This window comes from Solenopsis invicta, chromosome 5 (assembly GCF_016802725.1).
Source record: "Solenopsis invicta isolate M01_SB chromosome 5, UNIL_Sinv_3.0, whole genome shotgun sequence".
Lineage (NCBI taxonomy): Eukaryota > Metazoa > Arthropoda > Insecta > Hymenoptera > Formicidae > Solenopsis > Solenopsis invicta.
In genome coordinates this window covers 21,146,626-21,171,395 of record NC_052668.1, presented here as the reverse complement: position 1 = coordinate 21,171,395, position 24,770 = coordinate 21,146,626, and the positions used below count along the sequence as shown (strand labels likewise).

At 38.5% G+C, this 24,770-nt stretch overlaps 1 protein-coding gene across 1 annotated transcript in view; it reads right to left on the bottom strand.

The window, feature by feature from the left end:
• Positions 1-22,727, bottom strand: part of LOC105195131 (muscle calcium channel subunit alpha-1) — a 64,377-nt gene extending 41,650 nt beyond the window's left edge. The window contains 4 exon segments of the mRNA XM_039449845.1: positions 2,600-2,705; positions 3,012-3,225; positions 3,228-3,565; positions 21,425-22,727. Of these exon segments, the coding sequence (XP_039305779.1) occupies positions 2,600-2,705; positions 3,012-3,225; positions 3,228-3,342 (435 nt within the window). The 5' untranslated portion in view covers positions 3,343-3,565; positions 21,425-22,727.
• Between the last annotated feature and the right edge of the window lie 2,043 nt (positions 22,728-24,770).

The window sequence follows — 24,770 nt, the reverse complement described above, 5'->3', positions numbered from 1 at the left end:
AGACACGAAGGTAGCGTGAACTTTTGAATCTCTTGCTTTTAAATCTCAAGTGTTATTTCGTGATTATTCTTTTCACTCACAAAGTATATGACACGTTATTTTATTAAGTCCTAAAGTTAATAGAAATTAGAAATTATTTTGTTGTTGAAAAAACACATTAAATAACTATATTTGAAAAAAAAGTGAAAGAATAGGAATTAAATATTAATATAGTTGTATTTTTCATTAGTTTTATTTGCTAAAGTTTAATTTCCATAAACATACGAATAAATGAAACTTCTTTAATTAATTATTTATCTCTTCTTCAAATCACACTTTCACATACATTCCATTATTGCAATGATATTTTTCATTAGAAAATGCATTGTAATATTTCTGTGCCGTGTGCAGTTTTCTACTAATTGTAAGTCACACGAGCGTTAAACACACATACCCGTCATATGAGCGAAATATGAGAAGAGCAGGTGATAAAGCCAGAAAGATGAAAATTACTCGCAAGTGCACTTGCCGAATAATAAATTCGTCGCGTTATTAAACATCCGAATCGCATTCGACCAACGAATATTTTATCATTGTCCATAACAGATGAAACTGTTCGATTTGTCTCGTATAATTTTGCAACTGCTGCACTACATACAGCAGTTAATACTTGAAGAGAGAGAGAGAAACTTTCGGCACTCCACATTCCGTTAATCGTAATTATTTTGTGATCAAATGTTACGATTGATTAACATTACATACGTTTTGTGAAAATTATTGTAGTTAAAAGCTAATGTTTACGAAAACTTGCTACTGAATTTGCATTTTTAGTTTAAACTCAGTGCTAAAAAAAAAAGTTAAATTTTGTTACCTAAAAAATAAGATAAAAAAATAAGATATTCATGAAAATGTTCACATGCTCAGAAGTTACACATATTGCAATTTTCTAATATAATTTCATAATCTTGTGGCGATAAAAGATATCGAAGTTGCTGGAGTTTTACCGCGTTCGATCGAGTTGGACGAAGAATGAAAAAGTTTTTAAAGTTTTTAAAGATTGATCTTAAGGTTTGCGACTTTTTTCGTCCAAATTCGAATTTTCTCCCGGAGAGACTATCTTCTCTTTCTTCCCTTCCAGGGATGCTAAAAATATTTCCTAACCAAAAAAATGCAACAAAAAATAAAATAATATAGAAAGAATACGGCATAAAAAAATAAAATGATAAGACATGTAATTCTGTCAAGATTTCGATACAGCAAATAGTTATCTATAAAAAAATTCCTACGAAAGAAATTTGCCATCTAATTAATAAGGATTTAAATATTGTACTTTTCACGCAATATTAACTATCTCGGATGTGTACATGTATATACCGTATATGATTTACTCTAGTTTTAAAACATTTCTTCAAACCTTTTCTGCCGCTTAGCTATTTTAGAAATGTATTTATTCCCGATCTTGGTGAAAGTTTTAAGTGAAATTAATCGGGCTTATGCGAATCGATATTTTTATGTTCAATAATTAACGAACGTAACGCTATCACAGCTGACTTAGCATTATACAGTCAGCTTTCCGCGAATTTCCCGTTGGCCTAATCTCGGCAAAGTTTCCTCCCGGTATTAATTAGCGCAAGGGATGCCCTTTGAGTGACGCAAAACGAAGTCACACCCTTTGGCAAGGCACAACAACGGCTCGATCCCACTTTAGCACGTGCATAATGTGACGCAAAACTGAATTTCGAGTTGTTATCGAGCAGCTGCTCTGTGCATACAGGCGAATGGGCAATCCCTACGTATAGAGTTCTGTCGCTGCGCGAACCGAATCTCTGCGAGTCTTATCTGCAAATGAGCTTGAGTAGTTTCCGAATATCTGCAATTACAAATGACTTTTGAAGTGGCGAGAGGGGGAGGAAAGTTCTCGATTAATTTTCGCGTTAAAGCGGCCTACATGTGAATTGTGTTTTCCGATTATAGTACGCCGGGACAGCATACACACCGATGTTGAGCAAGATTGAACAATTATTGAACTTTCAGCTTGAATAAGTTTCATGCCACCAACCCTACATGCCGTCTCGGAATCGATAATTCAATAGAGGTTCGTGTGGTTCGTTGAACGGAACCGCCACTCTTATTGTTGCAAGAGGCACCCTCCAATTTAGACATATGTACGCATATATATGTACACATATATATGTACATATATATATATATATACATATGTACGCATATATATGTACACATATATATGTACATATATATATATATATATATTACAATCAGTAAAATTGCTTTATTTCGTATTCAGCGAAATTGCACAAAAGAATTCCCAGCAGCGCCATTCATAACGAGATGATTGTTATTCACTCGCGATTATTTTTAATCCTTTTCGAGCTTTCTATTTTTACATATATATACGAATCAATCAAAGTGACATACAATACGCATTGAATTATTGAATTTAACAATTAAAAAATAGAATTTTCTAATTTTTGCTACTAAAGAAAATGATATAATTTTATTTAGATATTTAAATTTTTTATTAAGGACACGCTAAACAGTCTTAAAAATTAAAGCGATAATTATGAATAAGTACTAATACTCACCAAGTACTAATACTCACCAAGTACTGATTGGTCAGATTGGAATCGTTATAGGGATACGGTGTGTAAACGGCCAGAGCGACGCAATTCGCAAATATCGTCAGAAGGATGAGCCATTCGAAGGGTCTGCGAAATGACATTGATAAAATCGAGTCGATTAAGGAAAATAGATACAGAATGATCATTCGCGCGTTAACTCTTTCGTCGCAGTTTGTTGCCAATATTTACCCTAATATCAACATGGTATCGAACATGGAATTAGGGTCAATCTGGAGAAGAGAGCGGTTTAATGTCAAACGCGATTAATGTCAGGTTTGCAAATATCGTTGATATTGGACGCGATCTCTGAACTTTGATATTTAATTCTCCGCCATCGGAGGCCAACAATTATCTCGCTAATTACGAAAGAAGTACGCGAGGGCAAAAGGATACTTCCACTCGACGACGCTGATGCACATTTTCCTAAGAGGGTTCGTGAGGGTCAGGCAGAAGAGCGCCCGAACGGGTCGGTCGGGTGGCGGCTTACCCCCCCGTCTGACGGGCCTCTTCTGGGCCGCCTTGGAGGCAGCGGCGGCGGCGCCGGCGGCACCGGGGCCCGTCTGCGATGGCGCCGGCTGCATATTCGCCAGTTGCGTCCATCCGGGTTAGGTTGCTGACCGGCATTGGGGGGGGTCGCGATGTAGGGGGTCGCGGCAATCGGCTGGGCCCCCGGCAGCCGAGCAGGTGGGCCCAACGCCGAGCCCCCATCCCCCCCCGTGCTCATCGGTCGCTGGTGTCGAGCTCCGTGCTTCCTGTGCTACGACGACCACGATCGCACGTTCTTCTTCTTCTTCTTCTCCCACGACGACGCTCCAGGGATTGCTGCCTAGCCACGCAGATGGCGGCGATCGACGCCGATCGACGCGGTGTCTCAGAGGCCCACCACCACGCGCTGCAGCTCGCCGGCATGCTACGGCACTGGGCTGCTACGAAGCTCCCTCCGTGACCTGCGACGAAAGGTTGAGGTTCATGAGAGAGAACGAGAGAAAGAGAATAAGAGCTCTTTCGACCGCGTAACGCTCGACTGCGAGTGCATCGCGCTGAGTATTCTATAAATTGTAATTATTCATGAGCGAACGTCGCGATGCATTCACAAGCGCGCGAGCGATGTGCACTTTATGAAAACATTCCCAACAAACGCACGCGCCTAATCATCAATACTTATAAAAATTGACTTTTCTATTTATGTTGCAACGAAAATAATTTTAGCATTTGAACGTAGGTGGAGGAGGACAAATTTCGCGATTTTTTTTTTATTTATGTTATTTTACAAATTAGTTGATAATTAGCTGATAATTCTCTCTCAAATCTTATAGTTCCAAATACAAATTGCATCGATTGAATAATAGATTAATCCTAGAATATTACTTATATTTTTCTTAAATTAACATTGTTCTAGAAAAATTCACGCATATAACTAATCCATAAGTAGGTGCGTGACTTTTTCGACTTGTTTTTATTTTTCTTCGCAAATATAAACGGATGTTTTAATAAAATAATTTTCAAACAAAAAATTTGTTAAAATACATATTTCTAAAAATATTTTGATAATATTATTTACGTAATATTTAATTAGTAAATTTACAGCTTGCGATTAGTTTGATTTGTACATGAACGTGCTTACGAATTAAAACTTTATTTTACATTTAAAAAATTTTTTTTTATTTCTTTTACTTTATAAACTAAAACAATAACTGAATTAATACTATTTTTTATTTTATGAATTGTTGCAATAACTGAATTAACGTTGTTTTAATGCAAAAAAAATCTTATTAAATACCTATTATTTTAAACTATCAAAATTTTATAATAACAAACATTGTATTAAATTTTAAATTAACATTCAATCAGCGGACAATGTTTTTTAAATGGTTTCTAAATATTTAAAAAAATGTTAAAAAACATTGTCCACTGATTGGAAACTTTGGATGAAAATTCACCCACAGTAGCACTCTAAGGTTAAATTAGCGCCTTTATCCGGAACAAGATTTTGCTCTAATATGTATAATAAGATGAAACTGGGATTTCAAAACGTACGAAACACGTAGCAAGAAGAAAGTAGATTAAATATTATATAGAAAAGCGAGAAAAAAAAATAAAAGACGCGCAAGCAGACACGCAAAATTGGCGATTCCACGCGTTCTATCCGGAAAAAGCGAAAGATATTCCAAGCAATTCGAAAATCCGCCGATCTCAAACGACTCAATTATATCTTTGACGGTGCAAATCCGCCAGCGGAAGCAACGTGTACAATGCATTGGGGGTCGCGCAGCTTTCGCCCCCGATCCGGGAAGGATAATACATAACGGCGCGGGCTTTCGATTGCGCCGCGGGTACAATAAAAAGATAACAGGGCTGCCGAATGAAAAGAACTCGATTATTTCGGGCGCAGCAGCCTTCCAACCGATCATGGCGCTATACCTATCAGCCGCGGTATTTTCTGCAGAAAATCTGATCATTTATTTCTCTCAATTGCGAGAAACGTTGAGAGTGGCCGAAAATTTGCTACGCCGTTAATGGAATAATAAGATTAATTCGCTCCCGAGATTCGCGCGGTTATACCTTTGGTTTTTACATTTTTCCAAACAATAGAAAGATTATTTCATTCCGGTCTCTCATTTTCCTTATTTCAGAAATATTTTATACATCAATGACAATTAATTATACCCATTTTTGGATCACAATTAAATCATAAACTCCCTTGAACTCCTCGGGTATATATCTGTATTATTGATCGTGTGACGAAGAGATGCAAAGAAGATAAGTCCTTCGCATTAAGCAAACATGATTGCGGTGAAAAATTGCGGAACGCGTTATCAACGGCACATTTATTCTATCCTTTTCAAGTTCCTCCGCCGGAATCGGCAAATCCACGTAAATTGGATGCGGATCACGCGCGGTAGCACGACAATTACTCGCGATAGAAATCAATAGATAACGTTACAATAGTAACGATTACGCTACAATACAAATGGTCGATGCTTCTCCGACCTCGTAATCCTACCATTATCGCGCACAATAAATCCCTCCTGGTGAGGACCACCGTTGCAGCGGACAATTCTTCGATAATTTAACGAGTGCGTCAGCTTTTTTAACAATTTTCTTGCCACAGAAAGCTCGCGAAATCCACGTTTAAAAGTTGGCGTGATCGATTTCGGCTGATCCGTCCCGTAAATCTGCGGCTGCCCATCGATAATCCGCACCGGATAAAATCACGATAACCTTTTGAGGCTAAACCTCGACTGATAGGGTAATTCTGAAATAGACGGTCATGTCTTTCGAAATAGTCACACGTTAAAATATTTGCTTAAAGCTCCCGTGAACGACAAATTTTTGAAGCTTTGCTAAATAAACGCAAAACCGCATGCGAAACAAAAATGATGTATAAAAAAAAATTTACAAATATTTATACAATTAAAAATGTATTTTACTTACGTACATGAAAACAAATTTATTTTAATTTTCTCCATTAAAATATTTTATTAATGTGATATGCGTAATTGTTATTTAAAAATTTTGTTACATATACTCTTTATCTTATTTTATTTCTCACACATTGCATTCTCTTATTTAATTCATTTTATTAAAACAATATTATTGAGATATTTTATATTGATGCATATATTATTTTATTATTAGTGTATTATTAAACTGACTTCCTCTCTTGCGTTCATTTGCCTGAAAAATCATTGAAAGTGTCGCAAAAAAATCCAATGCTTTACGTGGCGGATGCACGAAACAACCTTCGTCGCCGAGCAGCACATTCATCCGAAGGAAACGGCTGCAAGATAGACAGAGAGAGAAAGAGAGAGAGAGAGAGACTGGGGCCTGGGATTTATAGCCGAGTCCGTGCTATATTTAGTGTGCCTAAATACTAGAAAGCTCTACCTACGGACGTGTTTCTCGCCTCGTCCTGCCTCGTGTCGCGACACGTCGTGAACTTGTCTGTGATCTAATCGCCTCCGTCGTCTCCACTTTGAGCCACAATACGATTCCGTGGAACGCTCCAGTAACGAATTGTATCGCCTCGCGCACGAAATATTCCGCGGCGTATCTCGTTACGTTGCGTTTTGTTCGAGCCACTTTGTCTTCTAGGTATTGTTCTTGAGAGCAAACAGCGCATCTCGCGGCATAATTCCACTCAACTTCGTGAAAGGGAAAGGGAACGCGCGTATCATTCTACAGATTATTTAAATCGGTAGAGAAATGGAGGACACCTTATCTATTATTAATTATTCGCGATTTGGGTTGAGAGGACCCCTGTGATTCAGAATGACGAAATGGAATGCAATAGGCGTACATTTATAGATAGCAATGAGGCACGTAACTAGAAATGAGTCATACAATTTCTAGTATTGGCATAATTCTACAAAGCCTCACGACAACCGTGTGTGCGTTGATTCTTTAACTTGTAAATCTCTGTATCGCTCTATTGTCGTGTAAAGAGAAGGAGAGCGAGAATCAATTCAATTTCTTTTATTAATATATTTTTTAATTTGTTTGGCTTCAATTTAATAATATCATATTTAACGTATTATTCGTATATGTAGAGCGGGACAAATAAATCCAACCGTAAATATGTAAATTAAGCGCGTGAAGGCGCATAATTAAATCCACATCAAATTAATCCCGCGGTCAATTTAAACGTGATATATTTAAAAAATAAAGATTACTTTGTGACGAACATGAATTATTATTAAGCGCAGTACTTTTTATTCGCTCCGCAACACAACTTGCTCAATTGAAAATTATTTATAGACGTATTATATATAAATTAGAAAGATGAAAACAAGTTTTTCGTAATAATTTGATACATCAAAGTCTGGGAATGTATCTTATACGTTTCATACCATTAAACATTGATGTTTAATGGTAGCTCCCTTATATACACGTAACCAAAGCTAATGCATAATCCGCATCCAAAGTGCACGGGGCAAATCTTCAAAGCATCATTATCCGACCCTTCCAAATCGCGCTTGTAGCATTTAATCAAGATTGATCCCGAGATATCCTGATGCAGGCTTCGTTTATCCGCACCACCGCCGCGGCTCCGCATTGTCTGTTAATCCCATCGTCCGTGTCTTTTACTATATACGCGGATGCAGGTATGTGTGCATGCGTGCTATGTATCTCTGTGCATCTCGCTTCGAGATGCTTCTGCCAACTTGGGCATTTACTGAATTATGCAGCAGGAATCTTTGGCCGTGCGAATAAATGATTCACCGAAAATTCGCGAACAGTTTCAGAGTCACCGTCGCAGCTGTCGAGGCGCGTGAATCCCCGCGAGCGCATCGTACAGCGACGCCCGATACAACGCGACTCGATTTGCATTACTTCATGCGACACGCGATTGAGATTGCGGGTGCTTAAAATCTGTGATTAGATTTAGGCGCAGCTGCGCCGTCAACTTCGATTACCTCTGATTCAGACATTATCTGCTAATTTAAGCAGCTCCTGTATTTGACAGTTTACAGCTATGATAGAAACAAGTATTTTTGTAATTACGTATATGATTAATATAATAGATTGCTACTATTATTAATTGGTAATAATTCAATAGGCTTTTCGAATATTTAAATATTTGAATCGATACGGGCGAGGAGGCCTTCGTGAGTATTCGTGCACATTTTTCATTTCCATTTTAATTTAATTTAATTTTCAACATTAAGTTTTAAAAGACTCCTACGCGTTTTTCTGTTTTATTTAAATCCTTTTAACTTAGATTTTAATCAAACTTTTTAAATAACAAGTGATATTTAATTACCCTTTACCCTCTTTCCGCTCTTTTGAATATAATTTTTATTATAGATTACTCAATAATTATAGATTACTCAATAATTATAAATTATTTTACTCAAAAAAAAAAAATAAAATTATTTATTCAGTTAAAGATTTATCAGTAAAAAGGCAAAGACCTCTAACTTCTTTGATCTCTACTTTGAACATTTGTATCTTTTATCCAAATGCCCTATCGATTAGATTTTCAAAAAAGTAAATCTGTCTATCTTTAAATACCAATTGTGGTCTGACAATTTTGATTAGAACTCGAATTATAAAAACTTTTAAAACGAAAAAGCGCAGAGGCCTCTTAGGACTTAATAGATTAATATATTCGTTACATTATTATTATTATTATTATTATTATTTTATTTATTATATATCATAAAAATACGACTAGTATTGTACATATTTATTTTCTTTACAAATGTCATGAATCTCATTATCATAATGATTGCCATTAGGTTTCGTACTAAGCAATAAAGTAAATAAATCGGACGAAAGCTACCTGTTAAGAGGAAAATGTAATTTTCGTGACAGTTTTCGCCCGATAACGAAAAAATTCCACGGTTACTGCCGGCCGAAGCGGCGGCGACCGATCGATTGTCTTTGCGTCCACGAATAATACGCTCCGGATGAAATCACTTTAACGAAACACTTTAACGAGACGCTGTCAATCGCGGTCGAGTATCGCTCGATATAGTATATATAACTGCGTATTCTATTCTGCCGCTGTATGTGTATCGGTGCATCGCGTTTAGAAGTTCTCTCGAAGTGGCACTCCCGGGGATATTTTTACCCCTAGACTTCGTGTCCGGGCATTCGTCAAGATCGTCGAACTGCTCTTTTATCTCTCGCTCAAAGTGCGTTTTATAATTCACTTTCTCTCTTTCTCTCTCGATCATGTATAACTATCTCTTTACTGCTTTCACGTTGCGATCGCAATCGGTCGGGTTAAATACACGTGCAATGATCTACAAACTCGATTTATATTTAATTCCGACCGCGTAGTTTTGTGTTTTGTACCGGAGACAATTTTAATAAACATCAACAACTTTACAATATTTTATTTTAACAAGATGCATGTAAATTAATCATCCGGAAAGAATATAAAAATAATTCCTTCTATTCCCAGAGAATTATGCGCTTTGAAAATACGGAAATAACTTCACAAGGATATTATACATAAAACTCTATAGTTGAATTCCATTCGAATAATGTTAATACAAATCCCAATGGAAAACTTTGTAAGAATAATAGTATCGCGCAAGGAAGTTACGTAGCGAGTTATAGTAAAAAAAAATGAATCGCTAATTTTCCAGTAATTTTATTTTCCTGTCAATCGAAGCGCGACGCGGAGCTTCGTGACATTTGCACATTTTATTTACATAAACAAAGTAAAAGGTGTTCAGTAATGATATATTATAAATAACCGCGATGTGCTTCTTCGCAGCCACAGAGAGATCGCAGTTATGTATTATTTGCATTATCGCATTATACATATCGCATATAGGTGCGTACATATTACCCGTCACTTTATCGGAAAACTCATTCAAGGATCTCCGTTTGTCGATGACGTTTATCCGAGGCGATAATATGTCACGCTGATACCTCGCATACGTATATATAAATAGCTAAATACTTGACGATGCACTTGCAACTTGAGAAATTTATTTCGCCGATTGATGGATCGCCAGATTATCCTTTTAAATCCACAACATCAATAATCTTGAAGTGTGAAGTTTTTTTTTTCTCCATTTGTAACACGTAATTTTTAGAGACACTTCAGATTACTTATAGATATTATTAGCAATTAAGTTATTTAATAGCTGTGATTTTAAATGGGGGATATATTAAATAAAAAACAAATTTTAATTATATTATATAAAAATATAAAGATTGAATTTTCCCAAATTATTTCATAATCAAGAATCCAAATTTCACAAATGAATTAGCCAAAAATTCAAAAAGATTTCCTAATAAATGATTCATCTTAATAAACAGAGTTATAGATGTGTAAAAAAAAGGTCTAACGTTAGTTCTAAGAAAAATATCTATAAAAAGCGACAGTGTTTGTCGTGAACGAGTGAAATAACAGGATGCCGATGGCAAAGGGGGGATTGCCTATGTGCACGTACAAAACCGAGTGGGAGGTATCTAAAAATAGCTCGAACTCTGGGTCACGAAGCCGAGATCATTTGGGACGATCTAGCCTGCGATACTCCGAGAAACGGGCGTTTCACCTTCCTAAGGGAGACGCACGTGACGACACGTAGATGAGTGATTGAGTTTGCGAGGGGAACGATTATGGACGAGACCCAGAAAACTGTAGATGATGTAAAAATAAATCACAAGGCAATGATAAGAGTGTTAATTTACGTGATTCAGTAGGATTCAATATTCCTAGAGCAAGCGAGTAAATTACATGCATTAAACCTTTCAAAAGCGATGATTTTAATATTTCCGCGATCATCCTTCTTCACCGAGGTTGCAAGATTGATTTGATGTTAATTTAATATATTCCAAGACTTGATTCTCATAATCAATTATTATTTACTTCATTTTTGTACGGAATATACTTTTTAATTATATTGATTTACATTACTTTCCATTCGTTCAATTTAGCCGATCAAAGTGATTTTAAAATCGTTTGCACAAAAATGAATAAAAGCGTAGGAGAGGCTGTTTCATTTTCCCACAATCTTGCTTTAAAAGTTAGAGCAGGAGCACAGACTTTTGCATAACGCATAAAAGAATTAATTAATCAGAGTTCTTCATTTCTTTTCTGAAAAAAAAATTAAGGATTCCGATTAATTGAATCTTTTATGCGTTATGCGTTATGTAAAAATTTATGCTCTTGCTCTTAGCAGTTCCTGGAAAAGAAAAAGAAGAACCGAAATAGCATAGATCGAGTACGTCAAGTAAGCGAGCAATCGATTATCTCATTAAGCTCGAGGAAATTTCTGTCGCGTGCGACGATACGAACGCGATTTGACGTAGCTGTGGCGCGTACTTAGGTGCAAATAATTCGCGTTTGCTCGACGTCGATTCCAGGATTTCGGCTTTCGCGTTACGAGCGGAAACTTAGCCAAGTGGAAGGCAGGGATTTACTTAGTCAGATAGTTGAAGGAACCGCAGCGGAATTGTCGGGGCCATAGTTCGCGGCGTTCGTTCGCGGCGTTCCGACTGGTCACTGATAAGTGCATTCCTGCACGCTTGCACTCATTCGCCACGGTCGGCGGAGACCGGCGTTATATTTGCCGTCGCACTTTGTAGCGAACATTACTGTAAACTGCATTTTGGCAGCCGACATTCGCATAATGTTGGCTCGCGAAACCGAATCACCTTCGCGCAAATATACTCCCTGTATACGCCTCGCCGCTTATTTCGGACTGACATCGCCTGGTTCGTCGAAGGAAAGCCCATTTATCAATTTGCATATTGATGACGATGTCTTTTGTTTTATTTCTCTCGTTTGTGCAAAAGTAAGTTTGCAAAGCGAGTTTTCCAACTTGTTGAAAAGATAAAGAAGTCTGGAGCTATTCTATATAGGTTGCTGCTCCGTAGACAGTCAGACTGTATAGACATTTTATGTATTTTGAATATGTAGTAAATTTTCGTAAATATTTTTTTTGAGATCGTACAAACATTTGTTAATTAAAAATTTATTACATCTTGTTTATTTTGGAACTTAGTGCTGATATTTCTTGTGTAATTTTACAATAAAGAATTTCTTGCAAAGAAATAATGATCATCGAACAAAATAAGGTTTGTCTTTAATTAATTGTTCTTTTTTATACATTGGTCTATGTTCTCTTATCATTGTTTAAATTTGTAAATTTTGCTAAAACATTTATTAACAATTAGAGGTGTTCTATATCACGGCTATGACTTGAATTTTTTTTTTATAAGAACGACCCCGCTGCTTTTGCAGCTAAAAAATTTCATCCTTTTTTACTTTTTTTTTATCGAATTACACTATTTTTGTCGGAGTGTCAAAGTACTATGGACAATGTTCCTTTGTCTTCCCTGAGGACAATTGATCTCTTTTACCATTTCTCAAACTCCCGAAAGTTCGTAGACGACGCGCATTATCGGAATAGCTCGGCCTAGCTTCAAGAGCCCTCTCCCTCTTCTATCGCCAAATGTCGGCTCTGTCTCATTTTCCCATTATTCACATTCCCATTTATCTATCATGCCAACCAAGTGTAGCTAAAACTATCGACGTACTTAGCTCCGTCTTCATTCCAAATTTTCCTCTACGACATGGAATTACTATTACAGAGAATTACAATTCCAAGTTATCATTAATTTACATAAAAAAAGTTACGGTGAGAGAACGGTAGAATGTAGAGAGTAAGAGGGAAAGCGAAGGACGTAGCTTTAAGTTTTAGGGCAGTAGCCCTGACAACGGTTGTCAACCTTCCGAAGTGTCGACCTACTTTCCGTTTCTTGACGCGTGTAAGTCCTCCCGTGTCATGAAATCGAGTTCCTCATTCCAGCAAAAATTTGGTTTTCGTTTAGAGCAATTTGTAAGGTAAATCAAAAGTTATGTAACAACTTGAAAAGGTCATTGTGTGGGAGAAAAGGTCGAAAGAAATCTCATTAGTGATTGCGTAAGGATTTCCGTATATTAATTTCTCTTTTATCAAAGAGCACAATCTCTGCTTGTTATCGCCAGAGAAATAATAATTTCTTTTGTAATTGGCACGCCCTCGTGCATTTCGCTATTAAGTTTTCTTTCGGTTTTTTAAGTGTCTCACAAATTAAATAATTTTTAATAATATTCCATGTCCAATTTCTGCGTTCAATTCGTCGTCTTTAATTGTGACATAAAATTATATCATTGTTACAATCATTGTTGCATGATTGCATTGTATTGACTGTATAGCTAATATACGGAAATATCGATTTATAGTTTAGGTGAATTTAATTTCTCTTTCAGAGTTTAAAATCAATTTTCAAATTAATCAATCTACGTTATCTGACATTATTGTTTTTTAAAAGTTTTAAATTTCTTGAAAATAAAAATTATACAATGTATGGTAGAGATGTGCAATGGAAGGTAGAGATGTGCAAAATATTCGGATTTGAACCTCTAAGATTCAAATCTGATCTAGAAACAAATTTTGAATCTAAGAATTTCAAATTTTTAATAACGTGTATTGACAACATTATAAACTTATACTTAAAATAACTTGATATTTCTCATATAATTAATTATTTTTCTTACATAGTAATCTTTTTTTCATAATGTCTTAAAATTCAACTTGACAATTAATTAAAAGTTGTGTTTTAATTCGATTCGATTCGAATAAAATGTTAATTCGGTTCGATTCGAATTCAAGCAAAAGAATGATGTTCGATTTGATTTGATTCAGCGTCAAAATATCTTGATTCGCCCATCTCTAATGCAATGCAATTTAAAAGTCAGTAATTTAACAGTTTAAACTGACTATTAGAGTTTCCTTCTACTAATTTTCTTCTGCCTCTACTAGAATTTTTTTCCATTTCGAATTTTTTGCCATTTTTTTGATTTTCTATAAAATTAGTTACTATATATTTTTCTTTTGAATTTCATCATCGTCCACTAGCGATTCTCTGGAATAGAGCTGCTTCTTCAATGCCGCGAAAGGTTTCTTCCGCCAAAAGTCGATCGATATCTCCAAGGTGAAATGTCGGCGGTCTCGAGGCAGTAGATCGCGCTGACAGGAGAGGAAATACTATTTCCCATTCGATTAGCTCGTCGCGACGGCGGCGGCGACAGCGGTGGTAGCCGCAGGTGAAAAGACAAGTATCGTCTATAATCGAAACTTCGATTTTGTCTGCATCGAAATTTGACTGGCATTGAACTCGTTTTCACAACGGAAAGTGGCAGTAAATATAGCAGGAGATACGCAAGATATCGCAAATGATTCTGTACATATTCTCTCTGCACAGAATTTTTATTTTTATTGTATTGCAAAGATCAGATCATTCAATATCTTGATAATTACATCCAAAATTTAAAAATGAACAAAAATATAAAATTAAATAGGAATTAAATAAAGTTTTTATCAAAATTAAATATTAAAATCGTGCATATCTACTTAAAAAAAAAAAACCATTTAATTGTGCCGGACAGTAGATTTTATGCGACAAATATATCAGCTTTGTGAGTTTGGGTCATGATAATCCAAAGATAAATGGTTTGGTGAGGCGCATGAACTAAGAGAACGGAAATTTATAATCTCCGCATTACGAATTTAATTGCCGTGCGGAATTTCCTCGAGTCTCGGTCGCTTGTCGTACCGTGCAGTAACATTTAAAAGAGTCCATAATTTCATCCGCGTATAATATCGCGGATCAGCCTTCCGCGCGCTACGGGATTATGTTAAACGTCGCATCCGCCTAGACATCGTATTTTTCTCCGAGACTTTACTTGCCGAACACCGAGAGCTGAGATATATATACCGATGGCGCTTAATCGCGTAGTTAGCCGAGCTATTATGAAAATCCCCCGTCCCTCCCTCCCCCCCTCCTATTAAATTTGCCTTTCTTAAATCACGTTGAAATTGAGCTTAACGCGCGCGATATCGGTTACTACCGTGATAAGGAAACATTCTTCCGAATCGAAGCAAGTCCTGGTCATTAATCTTTCGCACCATTTTCTTACAGTCTAATCTAATTTAATTAAAGTCACTCTAATGATGATTTCCAATGTAAACTTAGCAAGAAGCGAAACGAGAGCAAGATAAATGTCTTCGACCTTTGCTGAAACAAAAAAAAAAGAATGCTACCGTATATAAATTACAATAGTTCATAAAGTATTAATCAGTGAATTCATAAATTCTTATTTAAAATGGACTGTTTTCGTACTATTTTGCTTATCTTTCAAATATACGATTTAATTTCTTAAGATATTCATTAGATGGAGACTTTTTATAGTTTCCACGTCATCGCACGGTTGGCAATTAATTTGTTAAGAAACAAGAACGGGTGGGTTGTGAAAATTCTATTGTCGCGTGTCCGACTTACGTATGAAAATATCGCGCCTTTTTACCGCACTACGCCGCGAATGCTTTTTAAGCGATTCCGGTTGTCAGCTGCAACGATAAATTCCCATTATTCTCGAAAAAGCTTCTCCCAACTCGGCCACGCGCCACGCGGACACATTTGCGCAACGAATTTTCACGCAAGCGACAAATCCGTTTTATTATTTTTTTTTTTTCGCAACAAGCAACCCGACGCTTCTCTCACGACCCCGCACGAAGGCTGGAGTCGTTTTCGCGTACCTCTTTGTACATCTTTAAATACATGCCAATATTTTGTTACGTTATTAATTTGAATAGGTCAAAGTTCTTCAGCGAGTTTGAAAACTGCAGAGTTCCTTCATCCGCTCTTCGTGAATTTACTCGCGCGACACGTTATCCCGTTTCATGCGGAAAAGCACTGTCTGATACCGAGAGAGAGACATAAAAATTGCGGAAATGATTTCGCCGCTGTAACAATATTATGCATGCGAGAACGTACTTGCGATTGCGATCTACATGCATAACACGTGCACCTTGCTGGCGCCGTATGCAGTTCGCGATTCCCGAGGTCAACAGATCTCGCCTTCGCGAACGCGATACCGAGAATGTTGCATGGCGTAAAATGACGTAATAATTTACTTGCTACATTAATCAAACCGAATGACAAAACATACATTATTGAGTAATCGCGTTTGCAAATGAGCGATATCATTAGCTATGTACAAAAAAAAAAAATTTTAATACAAACTTTTTATAGTGAATCCGTTTCCAATTCGCCCGCAATTTAACATTACTCATCACTTCCTTCGCCAAAAATATAATTGTTTTTACCGATTAACATAAGTAATGTGTATAACACAATTAAAATCGAGAGAAGAGCAACGAAAGACCACAGCAGGATTTTAGTGCTCTGTAATATTTTTTTATGTAATTTTATATACATTTTCTAGTTCTTTTAAGTTGCACGCCGTTACTTTTGATCTTGAAATGCAGTTTTCAAATTAAATCAAAATAATAATATAACAGTAAATTAATACACTGATGCTAATAAGCATCTCTAATCATATGATGTTAATAAACATCTTAAAACTGTACAAAGAAAACTCGTTGCGAAAAATATTATCTCAGGCAGGATAATCTTTTTTTTTCATCAAAATGTAAGCATTTTTGAAACAAGAAAAATTCGGGCGAAAACCGTGATTCTCTAGTAAATTGATGGAACCGATGCGGTTGACACGGCGATCTAGTTCCCGATACGGCTCAGTTGATTGACCTCGAAGCTAAATTTGCCTAGCAATCGCAACTAAACAGGCGCGTACCTAGTTACTATACTATCGACATATTTTGGCTCACAGTTATTGGGTAAATCTAAATGTGTATACATAAGCGCGAATAACCTGCTAAAATCTGCATCAAGTAGCTTAGGAAACTTAACGTTAATGACCACTTTCGTTTACCGAAAGATGCCTTCTCTTTAAATAATTCTTTCCCTCTCGCGTTAAGTTCCAAGCATCTTTCGATAAGCTTCTCTTTCTATAAAATGTACATTTCTAATTTACATAGAATAAGCTCTTGAATTCTTAAAATTCACTTTGAATTCGTTACGCTACGTTTTAACTATATGGAAAGTCGATTAAACTCGCGAAGTCTACGTGCCAAGAAATTCGCAGCTAACAGTCGCCACTGTTTTTACAATGTGTGGTGATTATGCGAACTCATTTTCATGAGAGAGCGAGAGAGTGAGAGACTGAGAGGGAAGTCGACCGAGTTTTCTCGGTCCTTTGTGCCCGTTTCGCCGCATCGCTAATCGGAAAACGGATGCATCCACACTGACGGAGCGTAGTTTAGCCGATGAATCAAAACGTAGTTTGTGTGTCGGCGGTGGGTAATGTATCGCGCGAGGCTCGTCGAGTATGTAAAGAAGCTGCTGGCATCGCACGTAGTAGTTCGAACAAACTGCATATTGATAGCGTACCTCTCTTTCTCTTTCTCTCTCTCGCTCTCTCCCGGCGACACGTGTCGGCCGGTGCATAGCGAGCCGAGAGTAAATGTATCTGTCATTAGAGCGCAAAATAAGCGCTACCGTCATCGGCCAGCTCGTCAGGAATTGGCCGAAGAGACGACTCGCTACTCCCTCGGCTTTTCCCTGGCGTAAGCAGACCGCGAGAGACAGAGCATTGTAAATTAATTCCGATTCCCTCCCTTCCCCTCCCCATCCCTCCCCTCTCCTCTCGCTGATAGAAAGACGGTGACGGTATAATCTTTTAACCTTTTCTAAAATCGAAAACGGATGAATAAATATGAATGTATCGTAAATATATCCATATTTATTTAATGCACTGGTCGCAAATTAAAAATGAAACGCTATTTTAATCATTGATTTTTAAATTTATTACTTTATCGTTATTAAAAGAGTCGTTATTCTCGGAGGTATTTCCGCTTTCAGTACTATTTTTATATCCTTTTGGGAATTTCTTTTTAAAAAATGTATAAGAGAGCTTTAAACTTGATACATTTATCTTTGATGTTTGAATATTGTTCACAAATTTTCTCAAACATTAGGAAAGATATCTTTGGCAAATATTTGCAAGTATAAATGTGTCAAAAAAAATATCAGCTCATTGTTGTCGCGATTCAAGATGCATAAATTATTTGAAATAAAAAATTAAAAGAAATTTTTAATCTATACAAATGTAGTTCTTGTCCAATATAATCAAATTAAAAAATTGATTTGTTTAAAAAAACAGCAGTTTCGAAAAAAAATCTTTTTCTCTGCTCTTTTTAAAGTTTCTCCTTACTGAAAAAAATCGAATAGATAGAACGTTTATTTGATTGTAGGTCGGACGAGAGACAGGTATGTTGTGAATACCTGCTAAAAATGTTGAGTCAATTGAATTAAAACTAGATGAGTTATCGTGGCAACAGTTTTTTAAAAATGTTATTTCGAAAAAAGCGTTTAAATTTTTGCAAACAGTTTACACGTTAATAAAAACATTTCTGTCCGTTACCTTTAATCTGCTCTCTTTCTCTCTTTCTCTCAAGGTTCAAACTATTAAAAAAATGTCAAAAAATAATAATTGATCTTTCAAAATCTATACACAAAAAAAATTATTTTTAAATTAACAATTATATTCTCACATATAGAGTATAAAATCTCTTTGAAAGATAATTGAAAAATCTTGAAAGAATTTGATAATTTTAAACAAACATAACTTGCTTACATGAAGAATTTTATTTCTTTATGTAAGCAAGTTATGTCCGTTTAAAATTATCAAATTCTTTCAAGATTTTATGATTGCTTATATATATGAGAATGTGATTATTGATTTGAGAACAATTTTTTTTATGCAAAAGAGAGAATATCTTTTTAATTCAATATATTCCAATATTATATTAGCAGTTAGTGTGCTATTGTTATATATATATATATATATATGAATCTTCCGAGACGTAAATATCTTCGCGACACGATGGGTGCAAAGTAGGTCGAGGAGGATCCCGTGTCCGTCCTTCATAAGGCACGTCTGTCCACTGCCATCCGTCACTACTACGAGGTTGACGAGTAGAAAAACACGGAATGCCGTCAGACCCTGTAGGATCGAATTATCGTACTTGATTGAGAGACAGCCTAATGCAATTCGCCAATTTGTTTCGTGACCGCACGTGACCACGCTCGTTAAGACACCTCGGGCCGGTCACGCCGCGTGCCGTCGACTTAATGAAATTCATTAATCCAGCCAGTGTGCATTCCGCAGGGAGGTTCGCGCGAGCGCAAGGTCACTCGGCGATCCGCGCTCGCGAGCGCATTCTCAAACGACAGAAAGCTCCTTATCCCTTTTAATAGTCCCTTTAACCGGCAATGCCATTCACTCTCTTTGAAACTGTCGCAACGTGGACAGCTTTATCGTACCTGATCTTTCTTTATTGTACAGCCTTCGCGCGCTGGACTGGCGCGGCTTAGCGCGAGAACTATAATGCAGATGACATTTTGTTCAAAGCGCCTGTGCGTTTAAAGTTGAAAACAATTTGAAGAGAGCCAATTACGAGCCATTCGAATAATTTGTTTAAAGTCATTTAGAAACTTTAAAACGCTTGAGAAACGTTTGGACATTCTAAAAAATTCACGTTGACATCAAAATTAGTTATTACTTTTTATAAACAATCTTAATAAATTTTATACATTTGTAATATGTTTATTCGTTTTAACTCTCATTTATTACATTTCCACATTTATTAGTTGATTAAGAATTAACGCGTCGTAAATTAGTCTTATCACAGAAGATATCTCTTTTCCTTTAATGAAAACCTGGAATCCCTTTCTCAAGCTTGATACTTAGCTTCTTTTATTTAACAGCTGTATTATCTGATATGACACGATCTCGTGATTCGTAATTCAAAGATGTCTGTTTAATTTTCATGGAACTTCTTTTACGCGAGAAGTCGGGAATTTGTAATAACGAGTGCGAAACGGCGTTGTAAAAAAATAATTCGAGAAGAACAGCGTCGATATCGCGTATTTCATCGAATGTTTGTTTTATGATAGATTAGATAGTTTTATCGAATTAATGAAACGCGCGGCGACGAGATATCGAATGTCTCTCCGGTGCCAGCGAATACGACGTTCTCGACGGAATCTAGTTAAAAGAATGTATCTCGATGTAAATTTTGCGGTACGGTCGAACGTAAACGTTTACCGTAAAACAGACGCGCGAAACTTCGGAACGAGGCCGATGCCGTTCTTCTCGGAGCTGCAACTTTCAGGGCACTTTTTCGCCACGTTGTTTATGAAACGAGTGTATTGGCTGAAACATCTGCCGCCGAAATGATTCAAGTTTTGAAATGTTCGGATTCGTCTCCATTCGGTTACCTTCTTTAATGTCGATCTGTCGACTGATTAGTGATCGTGATACATTTCAACGATCAAGAAGATAAGTTTTTTGTAATTTAAATTTTCATGCATCATTTCTCTCCAATTTTTTTATAATTATTTGTTCAAATTAATAGATACGGAGTGTTCAGAAATCGTTAAAGCGTTCTTTAATTTTGCAATACTAATTTCAACTTTAAGAATATTTAAAGAAGAATTAATTTTAATCATCTTTCGAACTTGAAGGGATTTTTGATGAGCTATTATTTTTTTACTTAGAATCCCAGCGTTCTTTTAATTGAATTTCAATCGAATTTGTGCTTTATATTATTATTTAATATAATGGGTTTAACATAAAACGAAAATAAATACCGAAATGTCGAAGTTGAAAATTAAAGGATCATCGACCTATTTTATGTAAAGACCCGCCAAGTTAAACGACCTCGCAAAATGTTAGACGCGAGGACGAGAGTCGTCTTATATAATCTCATCAATTTTCTTTGGATAGTATAACAAACGAATAAATGTAACCGAGGATTTCTATATTGAGAATTCTTAGAAAATCATCAAAACACGAATTTTCGTATTTCTCACGTTCAGTCAGCGAAAAGGATCATTCCAATGACGTGACACTGTGATCTTCAATCAAGCTCAAATTTGTCTCGAAACTTAGCAGCACTTCCGCTGTTCTAAAATTAAAAGAAATGTCGAGCCTCCTCCAATTACTTATCAAATACCTCTTAAATTTTCGCGAAACTTTTCCTATGCGAGAAATCGGGAATCCGTAATAACGAGAGTGTCGCATCGTTAGCGAAGCTCCGGAGCACGCTCTCCGGACCACGATCTTCGCGCGGATCTCGCGATCAATCGGTCGTCACGTACATTCCTCCGATCTTCGCGCATTTTCGCGAAAACGATTCAAACGCACGACGTCCGGACCAGCATTAAAATAACAGAATTTTCATAAAATTTCATCAATCTCCGATTCGGATTCCGCGAAGATCAGAATCGCGATTCTGTCAATTTTCAACATCACTTCCATCGATCTTTGAGAGAACGACTCTCCGAGCTCTCCGTCGATCATCCTTGACGAGAAACGATAGGAGGATCGCACCAGATCGCACCAGATCGCACCAGATCGCACTTACCACATATCTTCCTCGGCGGCGGAGCACGACGATTGCGTTGCGTATCACGTGAGCCGCCGGGCGTATCCGCTCGTCATATCCGCGCGTTCACTCGCACTCGCACTCGCACGCGCGCGAGATCGCTCACTGCTGCCTCGCCACCCGCTTCGCGCGCGCGAGAGAGAGAAGAATCGGCCTTTCCTCCCGCCTCGCTCCCGGCGCTTCTGCGGTCCTCCCGGTCGTGTCGCCGCGCCGCCGGTCTCTCTCTCTCGCGCCCCGGCGCCGCTTTCGTGTGGGTCTCGACGCAGGGCGCAACGCACCCTCTTCGCCCGCGAGAAGCCTCGCTTCCTCCCCCTCCCCCTTCCCGCTCCGTTCGAACGCGCGTGTGTATCTCGCCCAACAACACGCCTCTCCCTCGTGGTGCTACGTCGCGGCCGCTCGCTACCTCCTGGACACGGGGCACGAGACCAACACCAGCCACCAAGACCACTACTACCACCAGCGATCACCACCACCACACCACACCACCACCACCGCCACCAGGCACGACGACGACCGGTGCACTACTACGATAGAAGACGTGGGGAAAACCGAGCGCGGGCGCACCACCGTCACACGTTCCGCCACCACTCCTTTTCACTTCTTCTATTTAGCTCTCTCCCTTCTATTTAGCTTGTCCCTCTCTTTCTCTCCCTCTCCCTCTCTCTTTTCCTCTCTATGGACTTCTCTTTTCGTTCCTCTTCTCGCAACCTTCTATCTCCATCCTGCTGCCTCCTTCTGCTATCTCGGTCCCTCGCTTCTCTCGATGCGGCCTCTCCTGCCTCGTATAAACTTATAAATAGATATCTAGGTGCGTTCTATTATATTTATATATACGCGGCTCTCTCTCTCTTTCTCGCACACACGCGCTAACAAGAGAGAGAGAGAGGGGGGGGGGGAGAAAGAGAGAGCGCGAGCACGACACCGCTCTCTCGTTTGAGGTAAAGAGCACCGATTCCGCGTGCGTGCGTGCGTGCGCGTTGCGCGTTTCCTCTACATATACGGCATCCCCGAGAGGAGCAGCACGCACCCTTCCCGCTGTATCGGACTCTCGGTGTACGAAGAGGGATACCCAGCAATGAAATTCGCGCCCGGCGCGCTCAACCACTACTTTCCGCGCGAGAATGAGCCGAGAGGAAGAAGAGGAGCCGTTTGACCACGATGTCGACAACGGCGTCAAAGCGGCGGCGTCTATGATCGTTGGAATCGGATCAATCCCGGATTTTCTTCCCCTTTCTTTAACCCTTGCGTTGTTTTTTTTTTGTGCTCTCGAGAAGAACGACGACGATAAGAACGACGACGATCACGGGAGGGAAAATCTTCTTCACCCCTTTCGTCGAGTCTCGTTTCCTCGCCGATTCCCTTGCGAACTCTTCACCCTCTCGTCTTTTCACGATACCTCCCCCTCGACCTCGCCACCCTTCGCGGCTCACGGCGAGCAACCCCGATGTCACTGCACCGCTCTCTGTCTCGCTCGAGCACCCGTACGGCCAGTGCTCCCTTCTCCTATATATGCGCGCATTCCACCGCGTTGGGGTCTCGCCCCGCGTACACGTTTCTTCTCGGTGGCGCGCGCCGGAATAGTCTCAAATCCGGCGAACGATTTTCAGCGCGACGGGTCGACCACGACCGCCGTCGTCCGACCGGAGCGAGCGAAGAGCGGAGAACCTGTTTTCCACGGGCGCGACGCACAGGCTGGACGGTGTGAACAGCACACGACGACACTCCACGCTCTCCGCGCTCGGACGATATGCCGCCGGCACGACGCCAGCGACGCCTGGCGTCGCGACGCCCACCCCGCTCCCGCCCGTTGCGAGACGCCGCGCGGCGAAGCGACGCGAGCGCGTGCGAGCGCTATAGCCGAGCAGGGTAACTGTAGTGAATGTATTCCCAACTCCCGTGCCGGAGCAGTGGCGGATTTTAAATGGGATGCTTGAGGAAAACTGAGAGGAGCCCTCTTCTCACCCTTCCATGTTAAATTTACTTGTTAAATTTGTAATGATATTCATTTTCATATAGTTTTCAACGATAATTCACAATCGTGTCGCAAGTCCTTTCTTCCTTTCAACGTCTTTCTTCGTGTCGCCGGTATATCAGTAGTTATTGCTAGTAGAAATCAGACAAGTGGTAAAGACCATATAGGGAGTAGCCAGTAGCATGTGACACTTGCAGTCAGACGCAACGCAGTAGTAAAACTTCATATGTTGTTTCGCGGAACCTAGATTCGAAACTTTTTATCTTCCAATCTAGACAATACAAACTTATATTATTTCTTTGATTTACGTGCGAAATTAATTATTATTCCTTACAATGCAATGTGATAAAGGTTTATTAAATATATTATTGGCACGATCACGAGTAACGCGCGTTCGATTCATCTATTTAAAGTGGTTTAAAAAATTCACGAATATACTTTTAAGTTTCTAGAACACATTTTTATACTTCTTAAAAATAAATAAATAAATAAATTGTAGTATATAAAAAAAATAATCTGTGTAATAAATCTGTATAAATGAGATCAGTAAAGAAAGTTTATAACAAAATTCCAGTAGTACAATGCGGTATAAGATCTGACAAATGGATGTGACATAATTACAAACTTATATAACTTAAATGCAAACTACAAAATTACATAATTAATGCAAATTTTTCCTCGAGCCAGTGACTCCCTACCATTGTTGATGTACTATATAATACTTCCTACGAAGTTGCGATACTATTGCATTCGCGTGTAATTTCTTCTATGAACTTGATTACATTTTTTTTTATATCCTTGTTACAACAAGAATAATCAGAAACATCCTTTTTTTCTTGAATTTTTTTAGACATAGTAATTAGAGGTAAAAAAAAAAATAATTTTACTCTCCTCGTGATTTTCGTCAATTAGAGCGTGCAGGATTAGACAAAAGGAATGAGATAGGTAACGAGACGGAAGGAAAACCGGCGAGATATGGGCGAGTCGGCGGATCACGCGTGTAAGGAAAACACTTCCTCGGTGGGACGCCGGCGACGGCGACGGCGACGGCGACGACGACGGTGGTCGGCGGAAAAATTTATTTTCGACCCATTTCAGTCGACCCACTTTCGCGATCGCGCACACCGCGTAAGGGGGGACTGCCGAGTTTACTCTTCGTGGCTCGCGGGGCACAGAGGCGGATGATTTAGCAAAGAACGCCTCGTTCTTTGTCGCACCGTCCTCCGACATCCTCTCGCCCTTTGCAATGAAACGCGATTATCATTGTCTCCTTCGAGGGGGAGATAGAAAAAAGAAAGGAACGGCAAAACTATAATTAATACAAATAGATGGACACTTGTGTCGGCTCTCTGC